The 19,637-nt window shown below is 40.6% G+C and overlaps 1 protein-coding gene across 5 annotated transcripts in view; it reads left to right on the top strand.

Annotated features, from left to right (window-relative positions):
• The window catches only part of sh3kbp1 (SH3-domain kinase binding protein 1), a 40,161-nt gene that overhangs the window by 4,659 nt on the left and 15,865 nt on the right, over positions 1–19,637 (top strand). For 3 of the 5 annotated variants that reach the window (XM_031297677.2, XM_031297680.2, XM_035998273.1), the window contains exons 2-7: positions 5,576–5,733; positions 11,762–11,876; positions 13,227–13,333; positions 13,828–13,966; positions 14,137–14,213; positions 17,241–17,330. In XM_031297677.2, coding sequence (XP_031153537.1) covers positions 5,576–5,733; positions 11,762–11,876; positions 13,227–13,333; positions 13,828–13,966; positions 14,137–14,213; positions 17,241–17,330 — 686 coding nt within the window. Of the gene's footprint in view, positions 1–5,575; positions 5,734–11,524; positions 11,549–11,761; positions 11,877–13,226; positions 13,334–13,827; positions 13,967–14,136; positions 14,214–17,240; positions 17,331–19,637 lie in introns of those variants that run through there. The other 2 variants (XM_031297678.2, XM_035998272.1) reach the window with 2 other exon arrangements.

A 19,637-nucleotide genomic window follows, 5' to 3' on the forward strand; every position in this document is an offset into this window, starting at 1 on the left:
GCAAAGATAAATTGCTTCTTTTTTTTTCGACCAACAGTACAAAAACAAAATTATAAAACTTTTCATAATATTTGATACAAAGTGGTAGATAAATAAGAGCAGATTTATTTTCTTTCAATCGACTAATTGATTATGCGACTGATCGTTGCAGCTCTATAATATGAAAGTCTGATAAAGCATCAAGTTTCTTTGACAGTTGTGAACGCAGACCTAGTTGTATTAAATTTAATTTTACAAAAAATATAGTCCATAGATTTGTAAATATACATACTTATATATGTATATATACTTGAAACTAAGCTAGCTGAGGCTACAGTTGGATGTGTTGGTGGGAAAGTGTTTTTTTTGCTTATCACACCTTTTTACAGCTAAAACATTAAGGTTTTGGTAAAGTCCAAACATATTCTGTTTGGTACTTACACATTTGTTCGCAACTCCATTATGCAGACATAGAGAAAAAAAACAATCATTTGAAGTCTTTTTTTATGTGACCTGTCTGATGAATGTACGCTTAGTCCAGTATTCACGCTCCTTTAGCTCTGTTTTGAACTCCACCACGTCAGCTGCTAAATATTCAACTTTCTTCAACAGCTAGTCTCTCACTTTGTCGGTGCCGTGCAGGTATGGTATAGTGAGTTTATTTGAATATTTTATTGCTGAAAACACATAAAGCTAATCAGACTGAACCACATAGCATAGCTACATTACATGAGCAGGCCATAAAGTGTGTGGTGTGGTGTTAACATGTGGTCTGTATCTGGACATGCTGTCTGATCATGGGCTATTGCTGGTATTTGATAAGCATTCTTGTTATCTTGATATTGCACGCCTCGTGATCTTTACATGCAGTGCGGTGCGTGTGCATCCCAGGTCAAGCAATAATATGGGCTGTAAGTAAGTAAGTGAAGTTTATCTATATAGCACTTATCACAGACAGAGTCACAAAGTGCGTCACAGGCCAAATAAATACATTATAACAAAACGATAATCATAAAGACCACGACACATCATAGTAAAGCACAAAATCATGATATACATAGTAATAAAGTCCAAAATACTTCATTACTGTACTTAAGTAGAAATTTCACGTATCTGTACTTTACTTCGCTATTTAAATTTATGTCAACTTTCACTTTTACTCCACTACATTTCCTAGATAAAATGTATACTTTTACTCTGTTATATTTCCACTAAGCATCTTCGTTACTCGTTACTAAAAAAATGAAATTAGAAGAAATGTGTGCGACTGCAATAAGGAAGATTTGGCGAATCTCTGCTCCTAGATTGCATTACGCACGCTCCACACACCGTTTGTTTGTTGCTAAAGGAGGAGGAGGACGCACAACTGAAACCGCCATGGAAGCACGAGCACCTACTGGAGGACCTCCCGTTATCGTAGACGACCACCCCGACGATAGTGGTGAACTCGGTGAACAGGGTAGTGGTGAAGATAACGTCATACACCCGTGGCCGTATTTGCAAGAAAAGTTTCTGTACATTGGAATGAAAGATTCTTCCTACCGGATGATTAAGAAGATATGGGAACCCTGAATATGCTTTATGCTTTACTATAAGAAAGCCACAATAAAGTTCATAGTAAAAGTTCTAACTGCTTGCTTTTAAAAAAAAAAAAACTTTTTACTTTTACTTCAAATACTTAAGTACATTAAATATCAGAAAATTACTTTTGATACTTAAGTACAGTATATATAAGATACTTTAAGACTTTTACTTAAGTAATATTCTAAAAGGTAACTTTCACTTCTACCAAAGTCTTTTTCTAGTACTTTTACTCAAGTATTGCTTCCTAGTACTTTATACAACACTGCGCCTGACTAAAAAGATGCGTCTTTAGCTGCTTTTTAAAGATGTCGGCAGAGGCTACCACTCTTAAAACATGAGGCAGTGCGTACCACAGTCTAGGAGCGACTGTTTCAAAAGCTATCACCTTTTAATTTACAGCTCAGTACTGGGAACAGCCAGTAAGCCCTGATCAGAGGACCTCAAAGATCTGCTGACAACATAAGGGTGCAGCAGATCACTAATGTAGGCCGGTGCCTGACCATTGATGGCTCTGTATGTAATTACAAGAATCTTGAACTGAATCCTAAATTGAACAGGCAGCCAGCCTGTATGTTCCCTTTGCTGAGGAAGCATGTTTATACCTTTTTATACGAGTGACCCATTTCCTTTTTTGCAAACGTCATGTCACTCAAACGCGAGTAAATAACATAAGGGGGGGATTTATTGGGAGCTAATTTCAGCTGCGGATTTGATGCTAGAGTGTGTCTTTAAAGCAGCAGGATAGTGCATATGGGATTGAGTCAAAATAAACTACAGTGTGCGTGTGTGTTCATGATAATGAACGAACATGTCACCCAGTGCAACACTAAGGCACATTGATGTGTTTTTAAATAGTTTTTGGGCAGGAATTGAGGTATAAGCCTTATCAGGTGTCGTATGCACAGACAATAGTTGTTTAAAGGATAAATACATTGATGGTTTTGGTCTTTGCATGGGATTAGTTGACAATAAGAAACTATAGAATATCATCAGACTTATATATATATTATATTAAGTTAAACTATTATTGACTTACTTATTACTAATGTATTTGTTTATTTAACAAGGATCATAGACAGTCATTGACTGTCCCAGAGTTAGCTCAGTAGCTGAATTTCATGTTATGATTCGAGTACAGAGAATAAACATTATAGGCTACATCATACAAAATTAAAAACCCTTTCAATTTAAAACATTACATCATAAAAAAACATGACTTGTTCATGGTCATGATAATACTATGTCATATCGCTTTGCAGGGCATTACATTTCTTCAAAATGCTCTTTGTGCATTGTAGCTGCGCATGTATTTCATCACGCTGTGTTGTATATCCTATACACAAAAAATGAAGGCTGTTTGTAAAATCATATCCAGTGTACATCTATTGCAAGGCACAATTTCCACTCTTTCTGCATAGCTTCACACCAGACTGAGCTCCAATCGAGAGCCTATTTGGCGTTAACTTTGTGTTATTCGCCTTTGCGCTCAGTGGCGCTCAGTGGCAGAGCCACAAGCTGTCGTCTTCTTCAGTGGTGCATTTGTTGTTGACTGACGTGGATGGGTGGGTGGACGGCAGCGTGTTGTCCTGTTCTGCCACTCAGATGTACTGTAATGTGGTTTGCAAGACAACTGCCACAAGCTATTAACTCACTGTACATACGGCTCCTTACTGAAGAACCTTCCACTTCCACTCCAAGCAATGAAGAAAAGTGGTATTTGTGCCACGTCGCTGTCTCATCTGCGTCTAATCTCTTGGTTATCTCAAGCCAGAATCATATCCTTCCCATCTCAGTGCCAGGCCAACTTGGACTACAGTTGTCTGCTTTTTCTGCTTAATATTGATGTCTTGTGGAAGCCATCCTCCTTTCCCATGATGTAAAGTCTCAGCGACGCCCTGCCCTTCCACTTTAACACAACTGCTTTCACAAGAAGTGCGGTCTTGTGGTTGATTCTGCCCGGTGTCTCTGTTTTGGGTGTTTGTCCGTTTTTTTTTTGTGCGTGCGCGTGTCCGTGTGTAAAAAAACCTATATGTGATATGACACATTCAGTACATTTTTACAAGTATTAGCAGCTGCACGAGCTGCTAATACTTGTAAAGAGTCACAAGGTGTTTTTGTGTGTGTGCGAATGTATGAGTTGGTGTGTGAGATATTATTTTACTAATGTTCCTTCCTGTTTTCTGTTTACTGAAGCTTGCAAAAGTATTCATACCCCCTTGAACTTCTCCACATTTCGTCACATTACAACCACAAACGTAAATGGATTTTATTAGGATTTTTTGTGATAGATACACAAAATGTCCTTTGTTTGTGTGTGCTGAGAGTTAGTGGTTTTTTGAATGCCGCTTTTATTTGAGGAAATGAAACAATTATCAGAATCAGAGCTGCACCAAAGAGGAATTAAATGCATTCCATTGTTGTTGTACTTTGTAGGATAGTGTGTTTAGCTGTGAATGTGTTTACATATGTGTGTTTGTCTTTCACTTACAGTTTTGAATCAGCGGGGAGCGGGAAATTTCAAATGGGGATAGACCGATTATCGGCCCTGGCCGATTACTGGGTCGTTTTTTGGTAGTTTACAGATTATCTGCATCTGCATTTTATTTGCCTGATAACCAATAAAGTTAATTAATTAAAAAGTGTGCTAATTTGGCTCGGCTAGAGCTCTGTGTCTGTCCCTCTGCTTCGGTTTCACTCACCACTGAGTCTGACTTAATGTCTCGCCCACAACACTATCTGACTATCTTTTACTGTGTATCATGTTGAAAGTTTCTAATTTATTAGATAATTGCTTAAAGGGTAGGCTAACTACTGTTTTTTTAAACCTGGACCCTATTTTACTATGTTTTTGTGTCTAAGTGACTGATGGGAACACCAATCTTTGACATTGGTCCAGTATTAAGCGAGATCGCTGCAGTCGGCAGCGGCGAAACAAGCTACAATGTAAGTTAATCGGGCAATTGTCCAGCTTGTATTTACGTTCACAAAAGTGCTCGTTTTGCCACTGACAGGCTCAGATTAATATTCTAAGTGTCTGACAACATTATGGAAATGATCCCTTCAGACATAGACCTTTAAAACCTCTTTGAGACCTTTCTGTTTAACCAGAAACAGCTCTGAAGTCGCTAGGGTTAAACCCACCAGACTCCATTTAAAAAATACTTTCAGCGTGTATAGAGCCAATGTTTTTTCACATGTAACTATGTGTTTATTTCAACCAGAACTAGAGTTGTGATGGTTGGAAAAGTGAAAAGAAGACCCAAAACGGTTTTCATAGTTTTATTTTGTTTCTGTCGACTTTAAATTAAGTATATTTTACGATGCTAAAATTACTGTTAATTAACATGGAGTCTGGTGGGTTTAGCGAACGTTTAAAGAAAAGATCTTACTCTTTAACAGAAAGGTCGACCTCTTTAGAAATCCTTTCCATAATGTTGTCAGACACTTAGAATATTAATCTGAGCCTGTAAGTGGCAAAACGAGCACTTCTGTGAAGGTAAATACAAGCGGGACAATTGCCCTATTGACTTACATTGTAGCTTGTTTCGCCGCTGCTGACTGCAGCGATCTCGCTTAATACTGGACCAGTGTCAAAGATTGTTGTTCCCCGGCTCCTTTGGCACCACCTACAGCCTGTAGTGCAATTTGCAAAAATCCACAGCTCCCTGTTCAGATGCACCAATCAGGGCCAGGGGGTGTGTCTAACTGCGTGTCAATCACTGCTCATACACATGTATTCATTCTCCCTTGTGGGGGGAGGGGCTTAGGAGACCGTTTTGGGTTTTAGCGGAAAGGGGGGAGGGACTGAGAAGTTGTCAATGTTAAAATTTTTCCTGGATTTTCGCAATCCTACCTACAGCACCTTTAACTACTAATAATCGGTATCGCTATCGGCCTTGAAAAAACAGTATCGGTCGATCCCTAATTGTTAAATTATACGAGATCCCCTGGTAACAATAGTCCCGCACAGATAGGACTAAACTCTCTCTTTCTTATTCTCTATGTGGCCCAGTGGAGGCCGTGGTGGAGTTCGACTATGAGGCTCAGCAGGATGATGAGTTGAGCCTGACGGTGGGTGACATCATCCTGAACATACGGCGGGACGATGGAGGATGGTGGGAGGGCGAGCTGGACGGACGCAGGGGCCTGTTCCCGGATAACTTTGTCAGGGTGAGTAATTACAATGTCACCCCCCCACCTCATTTTCTCTCCTCATTCTCAGTCTCTTACACACTCCATAAACCCACAAGAGGCCCTCCCTAAATAGCAGCAGAGTAAACATGCAGTGCCCAGTGTGTCACTGCAGTATGGTTTGCTTGGGGTGTTCATTCACAGGTGCGAGTTTGACGTCTTTTTCACATAATGGGAGGTATTAGGGTTGAAATTAGGATTACATTTAGTTCAGACTAAGATATCAAGTTGAATTTGACTTTAGATTAAGGTTAAGATTACACTGCCTGAAGTGGGTGTGTGACTGTCGGATTGCCATTTTCTAAACGTTACTTGTCGAAATTGTTGAACGCAGCCCCCGCAATTCCGATGTTGGAAAGGTCTGTGGGGAGAGGGTTTCAGAAGCTGTTCGACCATCCGACAAGCACTTCTGATAAAGTGTAGTACATTCAGAGCCTTGTTTTTTGGTAGTCTGCTTAGCTGGTAGTGGGGAGCAACACTGATAAGGATTTTTTGTTTGTAAAGCTAAAATCTCATTCTATCCCCTCCATCTTTGCTTGTCTGCCTTTCGTAAACCAAGCTGATTGTGTGTTGATTAAAACTGAAACTGCACCAACCTTACGCCCACAATTACAAAATGAGGATGCAAAAACATAAGGCTGTATACACTGGGGGCAAACATGGGTATTTTCTATGAACACTGAAGCCAAAGAGAAGTTAATGTAAATCCAAAACCTTCGATTCATTTAGATATTGTATTCTAAACTCTCAGCGCAAAAATGATTAACAGCTAATTGGACAATAGATTGAAAGTTTAAGTCATTATTTAAGCAAAAAGGAAGTCAGTTGTTCCAGCCTCTTCAATGTGAATATTTGCTGGTTTTCTTTATCTTCTATGATAGTAAACTAAATGTTGCGTTTTGGATAATTGATTGGTCAAAACGAGACCTTTGAATACATCACATTGGGCTCTGGCAACAGGATTTGGACACTTTTTTCTTACATTTTGTAGACAGACCAATTAAATGATTAATTGATAAAATAACTGTTAGATAAAGCAATTATGAAATAATTGTTAGTTGCAGCAGCTCTAATTAATATTTCCCTGGGTGAATACGTATCTGTGGGACATCAGGGCAAAATTTCCTATTTTGTACCAGTTTGCTGGTGTTAGACATGTATGTGTGAGGGTCAAGACTCAGCTTCTGGTATGTGTAGCCAAACAGTGTGCTTGTGGTAATGAGAAGAGGGAAGTATCTTGTTCATTGTACCATGAGGGGAAGTAGAAGTGCTACAAGCCAAGTGCAGAGAGCGTTCACATTTTGACAGCGCCAAAGAAGTCAGTCTTTGTCAGGTTGTTTGCCGTGCAGCCAGGCTTAATTAGTGCTGACTGATTGTCACAGCTCTCATTCACTGTCACGGAGCCTGACAATGGGCCTGTGAAGTTCCACTGACTGTGTGTGAGTGGATGTGTGTGTGTGTGTGTGTGTGTGTGTGTGTGTGTGTGTGTGTGTGTGTGTGTGTGAGAGAGAGAGAGAGAGAGGGGGAGAGAGGGGGGGAGGGAGGGGCTGTGATAATGCAGTAATACCAGACTAGTTTGTCACAAGACTGCAGTTATGGGAATCAGTGACATTAAGCTTTGCTGTGCGTGTGTGTGTGTGTGTGTGTGTGTGTGTGTGTGTGTGTGTGTGTGTGTGTGTGTGTGTGTGTGTGTGTGTGTGTGTGTGTGTGTGTGTGTGTGTGTGTGTGTGTGTGTGTGGTAGGAAGTGGGGGGATGTGGACAGACAGGTTAAAAAGGGGAGAGGAAGTGATGGTATGCAAACAACCTCCTTCTGGTGCAGTCATGGCTGACAACCGTCACCACTAAGATTATTAAGGTGACGGTCATTGAATTAAGTTTTTCAGTAAAAGTGAAAGTTGTTTTGTTTCCAAACTTCAAACCACTCAGAGTTGTCATTTAAGGGTCAGCTCAGGTTTACAAACTGCTAATTGCAGACTGGATGTTTAATTTAGCAGAGCCACTGATGTTACGGATATCACCAGACGACAAAGCTACCAATTCTAGCTCACCGAAAATGCGTTGTGTGCAAAATATATGTATTTGTCAAAGCCTGGAGCCGTTATCAGCATGTTTATGGGAAGTGCTGTAATCATATGACCTGTGGATTAGACAAGCAGGTGTTGCAAATTGGAATCACATGCTCTCATTTGACATAAAATGCTAAACATTGTTATTCATGGTGCAGAAGAGCAGCTGGATTTGCCTGGTAGTTACTTTTAATAAGTAAAGACACTACGGATGTCTGAAAAGTGGCAAACTTCAGCAGAAAGAATGCTGAAGTTGACATTCTTTTTATTTGATAGTGCAACTTAACCACTTTTATAATGGAAATGGGTGGCTCCTAGTTGACCGTAACAAGTTCTTTAAATGACTAATTGCTTAGTCTCTAAAATACTAAATGCTCATTATACTACAACGTCTACAAAATAGTGCCGCATGAGTGGTAGCCTGTTGCAGCAGCTCTGAGAATTTTCTGTGAATTTTAGTGTATTTCTCATATTTGTATTTTTTTTTAACGTGTATTTGTGATGTTCTGATGTGTGTACATTTTCTTTTGAGCTGCTGTAGCATAGGAATTTCCCCACTGTGGGATTAATAAAGTCTATCTTATCTTATCTTAAATGTCTTGCCTTGTCTGAATAAAACCCAATGATATTCAGTCACACATAAACACGCGTTAAATACGTTAAAAAAGAAATCAGAGTGAAGCAGCAAATCTGCACACTTAAGAGGATGGAACTGGGAATTATTTGGCATTTTTGGTAATCAATTATCAAAGTGTCCGCAGATTAATTTTCTGTTTCCAATCTATTGTTTCTGCTCAAACTCAACCAAAATGACTCAGTGTATGTTAAAGCAGCCATATTATGCTCATTTTCAGGTTCATAATTGTATTTTAAGGTTGTACCAGAATAGGTTTACATGGTTTAATTTTCAAAAAACACCATATTTGTGTTGTACTGCAGTGCTCTCTCACTGCTGCAGATCCTCTTTTCAGCTGGTCTCTGTTTTAGCTACAGAGTGAGACCTCTTTTCTTCTTCTTCTTCTGTACTATCTTTGATTGCACTGCATATGTGCAGTAGTTCAGATGTAGATCATGTCAGCTAGCTAGCTCCATAGACAGTAAAAGAAAGGCTGTTTCTACAACTTCGGTCAGTTACAAGGCAGGATTAGCTGGGAGACTTCTAAATGAGGGCGCACATGTAAGTAGTTCTTTAGTAGATTATGGTGAACTTGTGTGTGTTGTAGCAGTGCTTTGCTATTGAGAACGAGGTAGCATGCTAGCATTAGCGTTAGCATGCTAACGAGCTAATAGCTAATAGCCTGCTCGTTTCGGCTTGTGACGTCACAAGCCGTGCCGATTTTGAACAGCTCACCCAGAGACTGAAGGCAGGACACATTCAGAAACTGTATCTCACTCTAAACAGCATGGAAGGATTTTTTTCAGAGTTTGTATGTGTGTGGAAGCACCAGAGACACAACATAACACCCCAAATCCCAGGAAAAGTGATTTTTTCATAATATGGGCACTTTAAAATATCTTTATATATAAAAATGTTTAAACAACTTGTGTGAAAGCTTTTCGTTATATATAATAGAGTTGCGCAATAACGACGAGGTTTATGAAAAGAGGAGAAATCAAATTTTGCGTAATTTTTACTCTGCGTTTCACAATGATTTTTTTTTTTTTTTACAAGCGAAGCTCTCTCTGTTTCAAAGTTACAGCTTCTTTTGTGTCGCTCACACAGTGGATGTTCGCTGCCACACTGCATTGTTTTGCATTATCTTTAACTTTGAGAAAAGGGTCAGAGGTCTGGTGAGTGGGGATGCACAAAGGGGCGCTTAGCATTAAAGCAGTGCTAAGTTAACTACATGCTTACTGTCAGGCTTTTACACATTTCACAGACAAACACAACCAACACTGCAGTGTATATTATGCAGGTGTTTCCTGTTCAGATATGATGAATCACGTTGTCTTCCTCTCCTCTTTTCAGCTGGGTTTCCTTTAACTCTTGGGTACCTCCGTATCCCCACAGGAGGAATTGCAGTAGAGCATGAATGCTATCCAAGTTGTAACAAAGGCCTCCAAGAACAGTACGGTTAGCTTTGTCCTTGATTTGTTTTGCAAAACCACGCAGTCATTATATCTCCGGTTCCATACTTAAATATATTCATTATTTAAAAAGAAAACAGCATTATTACAACAGATGGATTTCAGAATTGATGTTCCTTTTCTTTTCATTAGGCAGAAAGCCGAACAGCTTGTAAACACCGCCTCTGCTACTCCACTCATAAAACAAGGGAAACTGAAGGCTAGCAAATGGCCACTGTGGGTTTTTGCGTAGGTTGGCTTGTGTCTCCAGGTTGAAAGTGGTTGTTTTTTTTGTCTGTGCGTGTGAGTTTCTGAATGAATATGCATGTCTCTCTATCTGTTTTTGCAGTACGCGAAGGCATGCAGAGTTAAGGCTAGAGTCCATCTGCATTCTGACTGCACAATCAATGAATTCTTTCCTGGTTCTACATTAACACTGCATTAACCTACTTAACAAATGCACCAAATGTCATGGAAAGACAACGGTGTGACTGACCTGACCTCAGTGGACAGAAATCTGCCCGTTTTACCACCTCTTTATTTTTTTTTAGTTTTTTTTTTAATTTTCTGTTTTGGTTCAGTCCCACAGCTCCCATTGTTTCAGTGAAAATGCTCTAATAAACTGACCATACACTAAACACAATTATTGTTTTTCTCGCCAAGAATAAGATGAGAAGATCAATACCATTATCATAGCTGTACACTAAATGTGAAGCTATACAGCCAGGAGATGACTAGCGTAGCTTAGCATAAAGACTGGATGCAGTGAGAAACCGTTAGCCTGGTTTTGTTCAAAGTAATAAAAAAAAAGACCTATTCCTTTAAATATAAATAGAGGTATATATGTTTATAGAGAGGAGACAGGCAAGAAATGTTATGTTGGCGAGTCCAGTTTTCTCTGTGGTAATGGACAATTTATATCCTTTAACATTTTAATCCCTCACTTCCTGTTGGAACTTTCTGGGCGCACACACACACACACACACACACACACACACACACACACACCACATGTCAGAATTTAATTGGCCCTGTCCCACTATACAAAGAATGTGGATCTCTTCCCTGTTGAATGCCACATTTGTTTGCTTTTTTAAACACAAAAATCATTGTTGCTTTGGCGTCTTGTCCAGTCCCCAACCGTTGTAGCTCCGAAAATGTCTCTTAGCCTCTGCTGTTGTCTAGGAAACGTCTTTGCTTGTTGATATTTTGGGATCTTTGAGGCTCATCGAGGCTTTCACGCCACACCAGGTCATACACAAGCAGAGTGTGCGTGGTGCGTGAGGGGTTAGATTCTGTGAGTCAGTATATCAGTATGCTTCACTGGGCTGCGTTCGCCACAGGGCCAGGGCTTATGAAACAGTGTCATGATGAATGTGGTGCGGAGATGTGAACCGCCATGTCTAGTTTTTCTGTGTGTGTGTGTGTGTGTGTGTGTGTGTGTGTGTGTGTCTCCCTGTTTGTTGTAACTCCATCTGCTCGCTTGTTGATTCTTCTGTCGCTCGGTATTTGTTTGTCCGTCTCTCTCCAGTTCTCTTGATCAGTTTCGCATGCTGTCTTGTGATGCTTTATGCAAGTGAGAGTCATATGGACGGAGAGGGACTCTGTTTGTGTGTCTGTGTTTGTCCCAGCTGTACAAGCTCTGGCTGGTCGTCTGCAGGTAAACAGTGAGGATCACCTGGGTTACTGCAGCACAGTGCAGAGCACAGCTGGGTGGCTCATAAACAGAGATTCACTTTGACAGACCTTATTTGCATTTATTGTATACAAAAGGAAGCTACTTTTTTTTTTTTTTTTTATCTGTCCCACCATCCTTTTTCACCTCCTCTTCTTCCTCTTCCTCTAATCATCTCATGGTCCTCTCTCTTTGTAGGAGATAAAGAAAGAGGCAAAGAGGGATGGAGGACAGGCAAGCATGATCAGACCTGACCTTTCCAATGGAAGGGCCAGCCCTGTGTCCGACCCCAGCACACGATCGGGCAAGAAAGGTGCTACACACACACACACACACACACACACACACACACACACACACACACACATTCATACATGTTATTCATTTGGCAGGTCTAAGTCTTCAGTCTCAAACATAGATCCTATTAGTGTGAAGAAGGATTTGGGTCAAGCATTCATCGTACACACACACTCAATATACACACATATGCAGTGGTGGAATGTAACTTAGTACATCTACTTAAGTACTTAATTATAAATTGAAGGTACTTCAACTACTTTTTATGACACTTTATGCTTTACTCCACTACATCTCAGAGAGAAATATTATATATTTGAATCCATAATCATTTGACATCTTTTGTTACTTAACAAATTAAGATTTTGGAACACAGAAAAATGTGAAAATGCACAAGTACAGCTGAAACGATTAGTTGATTGACTGAAAATAAATTGGTAATTATTTTGATAATAGTTATTTTTCATGTAAAATGGCAAATATTTCCTGGTTCCCGTTTCTCAAATGTGAGGATTTACTGCTTTTTTCTGTTTTTATGAAATATCTTCATTATATGGTATATGTAACTGTATATCTTTGGGTTTTAGTCAGATAAAATAAGACATTTAAAGACGTTGGACCCTGGGAAACTTTAATGGGTATTTTAAATATTAGGACATTTTATAGACTAGCCGACTAGTTAATTAAATAAGACTTTTAATAGTGTAACTGTCACAGTTTCTGCATTGAGTACTTTAAATTTTAATACTTTGAGAACATTTTCCTGATTATACTTAAATACTTTTACTCAAGTATCATTTTCAATGCCAGACTTTTACTTGTAATGAAGCATTTTAACAATGATATGTTAGTACTTTTCAGTAAAGGATCGTAATGCTTCCTCCACCACTGCCTATATGCAGCATACACACCCTAACATTTAACATGAAGAGGAGTGACACCTTGTGGACAGAAGAGGAGTCGCAGGGCTACATCTTAATGCCCCAGCTGGTGTAGAATGTCTCAAGATTAATGAGCAGGCTAATGAGTGTAAGACAAACAACTGCAAGGCCAGTGGGAAGCGTTTGGGGTCGGAGATTGTTAGTAAGACTGTTTGCTAATGGAAAGGTCAAAGGTTGGTGTGTCAGTCTTCAGCCATGAGGGCTTTTATTAAGTCAGTAAACACCTGCTCACGTCATGGATCAAGTCATGGATCAAGTCATGGATCAAGTCATGGATTATGGATAAGTGCGGGAGCCAATTATGTCACATGTCAACCTAAAACATGTTTGTGTGTGTGTGTGTGTGTGTGTGTGTGTGTGTGTGTGTGTGTGTGTGTGTGTGTGTGTGTGTGCGCGCGCGCGCACGCACATGGGCGCGCGTGCAGTAGAGCAAATCCGTAAGCGGAGGTGTAAAGCGGCGTTCAGCTACGTGCCTCAGCATGAAGACGAGCTAGAGTTGAAAATAGGAGATGTCATTGAGATCATAGCAGAGGTAAGACTGATTACATTTTACTGGACTCATAATGGAGCATAATAACCATTATAAAGGCCAGTTGGCAGAAATCGGCCTACAGAAAACACACAAGCTGATATCTTTTTAACACACATTTATCACTTGTTTTATAATAAGATATGTTGATGTTGGTGAATTGAGCACAAATATATGATAAAAGATGACAAAGATTTGTTTGTTGTAATTTAGAAACAGAGTTTGTCCTCCGGAAACACTGACTAGTTTATATATTTGTCATGATTCTTTATTAACCCTTATTTAAGATATGAGATGAAATAATTAATCAATTGATCCATTAGTTGATTAACAGAAAATTAACCGTAAACCTGAACATAAACACAACTCTTCGGAGAATCAGTGCACATGTAGGTATATGTGTAAATCTTTGTCCTTTGTCTGGTTTCTGTGTGTGTGTGTGTGTGTGTGTGTGTGTGTGTGTGTGTGTGTGTGTGTGTGTGTGTGTGTTCGTTCAGGTAGAGGAGGGCTGGTGGGAGGGATTTCTAAATGGGAAAAGTGGAATGTTTCCCTCCAATTTCACCAAAGTTATCCAGACGGAGTCGGAAACGTCCTCCTTAAACACCTCGCAAGAGGAGCTGCGCAGCTCCCGCACCAGTGAGTCTCATCCAATCAGATGGTGGGAAGGCATAAAAAAAAAAAAAAAAAACATAAGCGACTGGCTCTGTTTGCAATATGAATTGAAAATTGAAAATTATTCTACTTAATCTACTGTACCTTAGCAGGAATGCTGAAGCTAATATGCATTTTCTATTCTGTGTGTGTAGGTAAAGACAGCCCAGGCAGTGAAAGTGATGGAGGCGACAGTCGGTCAGAAACAGGGTCAGAAATTCAGCCCAAGAAGGTAATCTATGACATCATTGATGGTACTATGATGGAGCACCTATGGATGGTATAATGATGATAGAGCACTTAAATCACTTAAATTATTGGAATTGTCATGGCCGGTTAGCTCAGTTGGTAGAGCGGGCGCACGTATGCAGAGGTTTATTCCTCGACGCAGAAGGTCCAGGGTTTGAGTCTGACCTGTGACGGTTTTCCTGCATGTCTTCCCCCCTCTCTCTCTCCTTTCATATCTCAGCTTTCCTATCAAATAAAGGCAGAAATGCCCCAAAACTCTATACTCTATCTGTAAAGTGTCTTGCGATAACTCTTATAATTTGATACTATAAATAAAATTGAATTGAAATCTTTTGACATCCAAGACTTTACTCTGCACTGCATTTTGTGTCAACACTGAAACGACAAATTCTTACTGGTCTTAGGACCATCATTAGACAAGAATTATCCTGCCCAAAATCTGAAACTCATTTAGGTCTACACATTTATTTATTTTTTATTCCCTGTAGCGTACACTGTGAGCAACAAGGTCAAATTTAGTTGAAAGATCAAAACTGAAAAACAAAACTACTTTCTGGTGGGAGATAGACTACCAGTAATTTTCACTAAGGACATATGTGCTTACAGCTATAATTGCCAAGTTTCAGAATTCATTTAAAATCTTGAACTTCAGTATCAAACACTTGTAGGCTTGAATGGTGGAAAACAGCAGATGCCGTCAGCTTGGATTCATAGCAGTTACAACAGCGTCTTAGTTTTACAGTGACAATAGAAATATTGGAATGTCCATAGATAACTCAGCCCACTCCTGTGCAGCATATTGCACTCTCCACTATCCGTCCGTATGCTCAGTCCTTTTCCAAATATTAATTTTGTTTCAATATGTCTAAATACACAACTTCTGCATGTCTTGTTTACATTTGTAAGTACACTTAATATAGTTGTGTATAACAAAGGGAAACAGCTGAATAAGAAAATACTGAGTAAACAGCGGGTGTGGTTATAGGGCAGCACGGTGGCTCAGTGGTTAGCACTTCTGCCTCACAGCAACAAGGTTCTGGGTTCGAACCCAGGTCGTCCCAGGCCTTTCTGTGTGGAGTTTGCGTGTTCTGCCCGTGCTTGCGTGGGTTTCCTCCGGGTGCTCCGGTTTCTTCCCACCATAAAGACATGCATGCAACTAGGATTATAGTTGAAAATTAGCCGACTGACGCATTTACGGAAATGTTGATTAATGTGCATTGTCCTAAAATAAATAAATCTTAATCTTAAAATCTTATAGAGTGGGTTGAGCAAGCCACTGTATGGCTGCCCACATCTCAGATTTGTTCACTGGTGGCTATTTCTGCTGGTTGGAGAAGAAGTCGACCAATCAGAGCTTAGTAGGCAGATTTTAGAATGTAGACGTCATCTTCCTACATTAGCTAGCTACTTAGCTACATCAACAACTTTAAAGGTGCTCTAAGCAATGTTGGGTGACGTCACTTCTTGTTGACGTTCGAAGTATTGTCAAACAAAACGGAGACTAGCTCACCCCTCCCTCCTCCTCATCCCGTCCCCTCCCCCTCCCGCGCACTAACCCCCCAACCCCAAATCCTTCTTGTTGGTTATTGGCTGGAACACTGTTTATGTTTCATGGTACAGGTTGGTGCAGTTTGTTTTTGTTGCCGTTTGTGGAGCCTGGGCTGTCTACAGAGATCGCGTTTTTTTACAGTGTGTTCAGGGGACAGGCAGCTAGCGGATAGTGAGGAGATGTTTGCTGTATGTGACAAAAAAAAATGTTGTAGCCTAAAAAAACGCATGACATCGCTTAGAGCACCTTTAACAACTCTTAAACGGATATATTTATTTAACGGACTCTTAAATGGATATATTTATATTTGATATTGGGTTTTTTGAGTCCGCTACCTGCTAAGTCTCACGCTCCTGATTGGTTAGGGCAAAACAAATCAAAATCGACAAGAATCCAACAAGAAAGTAGATAACATAATGTCACTGTTTGGGTGAATGAATGAAGTGAAACAAAATGCCTTACCCCAAGTGAAGGAGTTTAAGTACCTTGGGATCTTGTTCGCGAGTGAGGGGACAATGGAGCGGGAGATTGGTCGGAGAATCAGCGCAGCGGGTGCGGTATTACATTCAATTTATCGCACCGTTGTGACGAAAAGAGAGCTGAGCCAGAAGGCAAAGCTCTCAATCTACCGGTCAGTTTTCGTCACCTATGGTCATGAAGGCTGGGTCATGACCGAAAGAACGAGATCCAGGGTACAAGCGGCCGAAATGGGTTTCCTCAGGAGAGTGGCTGGTGTCTCCCTTAGAGATAGGGTGAGAAGCTCAGTCATCCGTGAGGAGCTCGGAGTAGAGCCGCTGCTCCTTCTCGTCGAAAGGAGCCAGTTGAGGTGGTTCGGACATCTGGTAAGGATGCCTCCTGGGCGCCTGCCTAGGGAGGTGTTCCAGGCACGTCCAGCTGGGAGGAGGCCTCGGGGAAGACCCAGGACTAGGTGGAGGGATTATATCTCCAACCTGGCCTGGGAACGCCTCGGGATCCCCCAGTCGGAGCTGGTTAATGTGGCTCGGGAAAGGGAAGTTTGGGGTCCCCTGCTGGAGCTGCTACCCCCGCAACCTGACACCGGATAAGCGGACGAAGATGAATGGATGGATGGAAAATGCCAATTCAGTCTAAGTATTAGACTCAAAATATGGCTAAATTCACAGCTTGTGTTGGTCGACAGTGCAGCTAACTGCTATCAGAGCTGGGGACAAATGTGTTCAGACATATTTTGGGAACAACATAAGCATACAGATAGACAGGGGAGAAGTGGATTATGCTGCAGTAGTGGTGACTCAAGTTCCCATTTAAATCCACTGAAACTGCTGACTACAGCTGCTGCCACCCAAGAAGCCCAAGAAGAAAATTTCAGGCCCCCCAGGGGTCAATGTTTGAAAGTCAAACCACAGATTGTTAGTGAAGTATTTCTTGAAATATTGCGTTAAATGTTGGCGTTTCACTGTGTGTCATCTCACCTCCTTACAGGTCCGAGGGTTTGGCTTTGGTGACATCTTTAAAGACCAGCCCTTGAGGCTCAGACCCCGCTCTATTGATGTGGACTCAGAGGTGGACAAGGTGACACACACACACACACACACACACACACACAGACACACACACACACATTTTTTGATACTGTGATCATTGTTACTGTATGAAGTGAGGGAAGGAAGTCCCAGCCTTGGCTCCTCCTCTTCCTCTGTTTCAGTTTCACAGCACAGGATGCGGTTTTATGTTGACACACACACACACACACACACACCCTGGGATTTGACAAGCAAAGCAGAAGTGAGCGCTCCACAGGGCAGAGAGAGAGAGAGAGAGAGAGAGAGAGAGAGAGAGAGAGAGAGAGAGAGAGAGAGAGAGAGAGAGAGAGAGAGAGAGAGAGAGAGAGAGAGAGAGGAGGGGAGGGGAGGTTGTACAGTTTTTTACTGAGGTTTACATATTCACACACACTAGCTCCTGCTGCTGCTGCCGGCGCTGATGTAGCAAAGCTCTGTGTGTGTGTGTGTGTGTGTGTGTGTGTGTGTGTGTATTTAACTGGAACCAGAGGAGAGAACGGTAGGGTCAAGTTTTCTCTCTTTCTGTTCTTCTCTTGTGTTCTTCATCGAGTTGATTTGTTGTATTTTCACCCTTTGTCTCAGTTTGTTCTCTTATCTTCAGCTGTGCACGTTTCACGTGAAATGAAGCAGCGTTTCAAGTGTTGTGGTTTAGCATCAGTGCTGTTTAGTTACTCGGAAGGTTTGGTGTGGTCAGTGGAGGAAACTAACAGTTACAGCATGGAGAAAAGCAGGTTTTTGTAAGGTTATATAGATTACAAAATAAAGGAACAAATTAAAAAGCCTTGTTTTGTAAAAAGAGTTATATGTCTGATGGCCGTAATACCATTTCAAAGTCTCACCCAGCCAAAAACACATTTTTGGGGGTGACCACTAAATACTTTTTCATATATTTCCCATGAAAAAGTATTTAGTGTTACCCCCAAAACATTAGTCCTGGCAGCTTTAAAAGCTTATGTTTTTTTTTGGCTTTATTTTGTAATAAATAAGAAACCTTTATATAAAAATCTGCTTTCTGTGTAATGTATCAGCTAACCTCACCAACTACACCGGAACTGAAACTCTCACGTCATCTCCTGATTAGCTAATGAATGAAGAAATTGAGAGACATAGGATAGATAAACTAAATAAATTAAACGAGTAAAGACATCAAAAACTTGTACGTGAAAAGGCTTTTTAAAAGCCCATATTGGTCGCCCTGTAGCTCCTGACATACAAAAGTGTGTGTGTGTTTGTGTCAAGGATGTTTGTCAGCCGGTCCTGCTGAGCGGGAGGTTGTTATGTTGCTTTATGGTGCGAGTCTCTCTGCTCTAATGAGGCTCTGGAGGAGGTGATTGGAGAGCGTCTCTATCTGGGACGTGATGGGGGGGGGGGGGGCTGAATCATTGCAAAGCCACGTCAACTTTATAATTAAACTGTAAGATCATCCGCTTGTGAATTGGGTGAAATCCCAATACAACTACAGTATTGTTGCACATAGTGATGTTGTTTGCAAGAGTACATTTTATTTTATTCTACTAGCTGATTATGAGAATTTGGATTATTTGTGCGCCAGTATTCAACTTCTTCAGCAAACGGGCAAGTCGTTCAGTGTTTTCCCCAGATTGTTTTCTTTTTGCGGTGAGTCAAAGACACTCATTCACAGCCTTGTGATCAGCTGAGTCTTCAATGTCAAACAAAAGTCCACAGTGTAAAGTTTGGGAGAGGCAGTCGATCCCTAAGGCAGGGTCTTTTTCTGTGGTCGGACAAAATAAAGAATTCCCATAAAGGCATACTGAAAAAACTGAATAAAGTCATAAAATGTGCAAGTTTTAGTCATGTCTTTGCTAGTTTTTGAGGCGGCTGTTGACAGGAAGTAACTTGAATCGTACCAGTAGACTGATCCAGTATGTCATTTATCAGCCTCGGTACCGGCATCTGTTCTGTTTTCCCCAATAAGTCTTTGTCTTTGTATTCATTGATGTTGTGGGATGTTTATATTTAATCTTCTTCTCTCAGCCCTTCAAGAGAGATATCATCACTTTCCTCATCAAGTCACCCTCTGGTTTGAGTTATTGGGCAATTCAAAATATAAATATATATATAAGAGCTGGACAATATATCGATATTATATGGATATCGTGATATGAGACTAGATATCGTCTTAGATTTTAGATATCGTAATATCGTAATATGGCATAAGTGTTGTCTTTTCCTGGTTTTAAAGGCTGCATTACAGTAAAGTGATGTCATTTTCTGAACTTACCATACTGTTGTAACTGTTCTATTATTTGTCTTTACCCACTTAGTCATTATAGCTACATTACTGATGATTATTTATAAA

This window comes from Sander lucioperca, chromosome 23 (genome assembly GCF_008315115.2).
Source record: "Sander lucioperca isolate FBNREF2018 chromosome 23, SLUC_FBN_1.2, whole genome shotgun sequence".
In the NCBI taxonomy this organism is placed as follows: Eukaryota; Metazoa; Chordata; class Actinopteri; order Perciformes; family Percidae; genus Sander; species Sander lucioperca.